The sequence below is a fragment of the Zingiber officinale genome, chromosome 6B, assembly GCF_018446385.1.
Source record: "Zingiber officinale cultivar Zhangliang chromosome 6B, Zo_v1.1, whole genome shotgun sequence".
NCBI lineage: Eukaryota > Viridiplantae > Streptophyta > Magnoliopsida > Zingiberales > Zingiberaceae > Zingiber > Zingiber officinale.
The window spans coordinates 4,726,757-4,729,564 of record NC_055996.1 but is presented as its reverse complement, the minus strand read 5'-3'; the positions used below and the strand labels follow the sequence as shown (position 1 = coordinate 4,729,564).

The 2,808-nt window shown below is 35.9% G+C and overlaps 1 protein-coding gene across 1 annotated transcript; it reads left to right on the top strand.

Moving 5' to 3' along the window:
* The first annotated feature begins 828 nt into the window (after positions 1–828).
* On the top strand, positions 829–2,549 carry LOC121990078 (probable NOT transcription complex subunit VIP2). The gene is made up of 3 exons (XM_042544321.1): positions 829–1,008; positions 1,103–1,450; positions 2,540–2,549. Exons 1-3 carry the CDS (start codon positions 857–859, stop codon positions 2,547–2,549), a joined length of 510 nt encoding a protein of 169 aa, XP_042400255.1. The 5' UTR covers positions 829–856.
* The last annotated feature ends 259 nt before the right edge of the window (positions 2,550–2,808 follow it).

Below are 2,808 nucleotides of genomic sequence, written 5' to 3'. Positions count from 1 at the left end.
TGGGATATTTTCTCTCGTTGATGGAATTAATTTATTTTACTTAAAACTATTTTTCATGATCACTGGATTCTCCTTGGTATTATTCATGATTACCAGATAGATTTCATAAACATCGTACTAGGGTGTATACAGAGAAATCACTAGGGTATGTTCCAATTTAAGAAAGTTATCTATGCTGTCAAACAAATTTTTAGAGCATGGTTTAAGAAATCACAAGGTTACTAAATTGATAATCAAATCTTTATTGAGTACAACTTGACAAACTAAGCACCATCAATGTCTATGCTCCATTATGTTCTAGCTTGATGGAGAGAAGTAGAACAAATAGTTATAGACTTCAATATTCATCCCAAATTGCCTATCTGTTATTTTATGTATGGGATTTGTATCTGATGTAATTTTACTCTTGGTATTAATAATATAATCCCTTATTCTTAGCTGAGTTTCAATTGTTAGATATGAGTAGCTTTTGTTGTTTGGTGCAGATGTTCAATACAGTTTATGTAAATACTAACTTGACGCGGTTGTTTCTTTCTTGTTGGTTAGCATACCAAGTTTGTTAGCACCTAGCCCATGCCCTGTGCTTTTACTAGTCTTGCTTTTGTTGATCAAATTACTGGGTCTCTTGGTACAGTCAAATCTTAATGGTTCAACATCTAATCTTGCGGACTCCTCAGGCCGACTCTATACCACATTGTTTTCTCGCCAGTCTACGGCAGTGCCTGGGTTCCATTCTTCTGGTTAGACATTCCTACATAAACTTTATTAACATTTTCATGTGAAATTTTGCTTGTATGTGGAATTTTGATTACGGTTTGTAAAAAAATAGGTGGTCTTCAAGGATTGCATAATATTCATGGAAGCTTCAACCTGCCAAATGTGCCTGGTTCGCTTGCATCCAAAGAGGCCGCAATGGGTGTTGTACCATCAGGTGGTGTTCAGCAACCAGGAGGAAGCATTCCTAGTGGACGGTTCTCATCAAACAATCTTTTGGTTGCATTATCTCAGGTCTGGCATGACTTTATTTCCACATTACTTCACTGCATCATATGGTCCTTTGAATGTGTTTTATAGTATTGATTCTGGATTTTTTTTCATGTAGATGCCTCATGGCTCTGGTGTCACAAATAGAAGGGGGTATTAATGTTGTTGGAAATCATGCTTTTGGTAGTAGTAATATTAATGGAGTCACTGGGTCAATAACTGGTATTTCCTCAAGTTCAGCTTCTGGGAATCATAGTTCTGTTCCTGGTTTGGGAGTTTCTCCAGTATTGGGTAATGTAGGGCCAAGACTTACAAGCTTTGTAGGCAAGATTGTTGGCAGTGGTAACATGGGAAGAAGCATCAGTTTTGGAGGATTGTCTGTGCCCGGTTTAGCTTCACGGGTAAACTTAGCTACTATGCACAGAGCAAGAAGGATAACGTTGGCACCAATAACAAACATATTTGTGTACTATCTATTACCTTTTGATGTTGTAAGAAGAATAGTTATGTGTAATTTGTGGATACCGACTTGATGTGCACAATATCTATTATCTTTTTATGTTGTAAGAAGAATATTTATGTGTTGGTTATATGGATATTGACTTGGTGTGTTTAGATACATCGGTGCATTTTTATTTGTGATTTTGTCAGTGAATTAATAATATTGACTTAATTTTATGATTTGCTTGGTGATAACATTGGTTTTTCACTATTTCGGAAATCGGATTTGTGTCGTTAAACAATATTGATATTACATCGGTTTTCCACCGTTGCAAAATCGGTGTCATTAACTAATATTACATCGGTCGTATACCGCTGCCAAAACTGGTGTTATTAACATATAATATTACATCGGTTTTACACCCGATGTCGTTAAGTGATACTACACCGGTTTTAACCTGATGTCTAAAATGACAGACCTTTTACATCACCTTCATAGACATCGGTCGAAAATGTAATAGACAGCGGTGGAAAACCGATGTCTATGAGGGTTTTTGTTGTAGTGTAGCTAGTATTTGTTACACATCTCTTTGTTACTCAAGTCTTTGATGAAGATTTGGTGCTCAAGAAATCAAGAAGACTTATTGCTCAAGTCTTTGATTAAGACTTGTTGCTCAAGAAATTGCAAAAAATTGTTGCTTAAGAAATAGCTAAAACTTGTTACTCAAATCTTAACTAGTTGCTCAAGAAGGTTTCCTTCTTCCTTGTTTGTTGTTCAAGACACATGTGTTTTTTGTTTTTCAAAAAAGCTTTCATCAAGCTACATGTGTTTCTTGTTATTCAAGAAAGTTTACTTGTTACTCAAGAAAAAGCTCCCCATATAAGAGAGGTTGAGCTTAAGCAAGAGTGTATTCTCAAGCAAGTGGTTGAGATACTGAGCATTCTTGAGAAAAAGATTTCAAGAAGAGCTGTTCTTATGTAAGGAGAGATTTCAAAGAGAAGGGATTCTTCCACCTTGATTCCTTCAATTTGTCTTCTTTCTCTCTGTTATGTAATTCTTCGTTCGATAGATATCTGTGATAGTGTTCATATACATATTCAGTTTGCTCAACAGATATCTGTGACAACTTATGCTAGATTGTTATTGTGGTTTCATGGTTTTATCCTAAGAAACAGTGATCCAACGTGGCCTCATAGCATCATCGGAGGAGACAAATCTATTTTAAAGAGATTGCATCGATGCAATACTCGACATCTTCTTCCGACTCGACACTCAATAGTACAAGGTATCTCACAAGGAAAGTCCACTTGGAGCTCAGGTAGCAACTTGAAATTATCTACTCAAGTTATTTTAATATTGTAGCAAAAGGTGATTATGCTCAT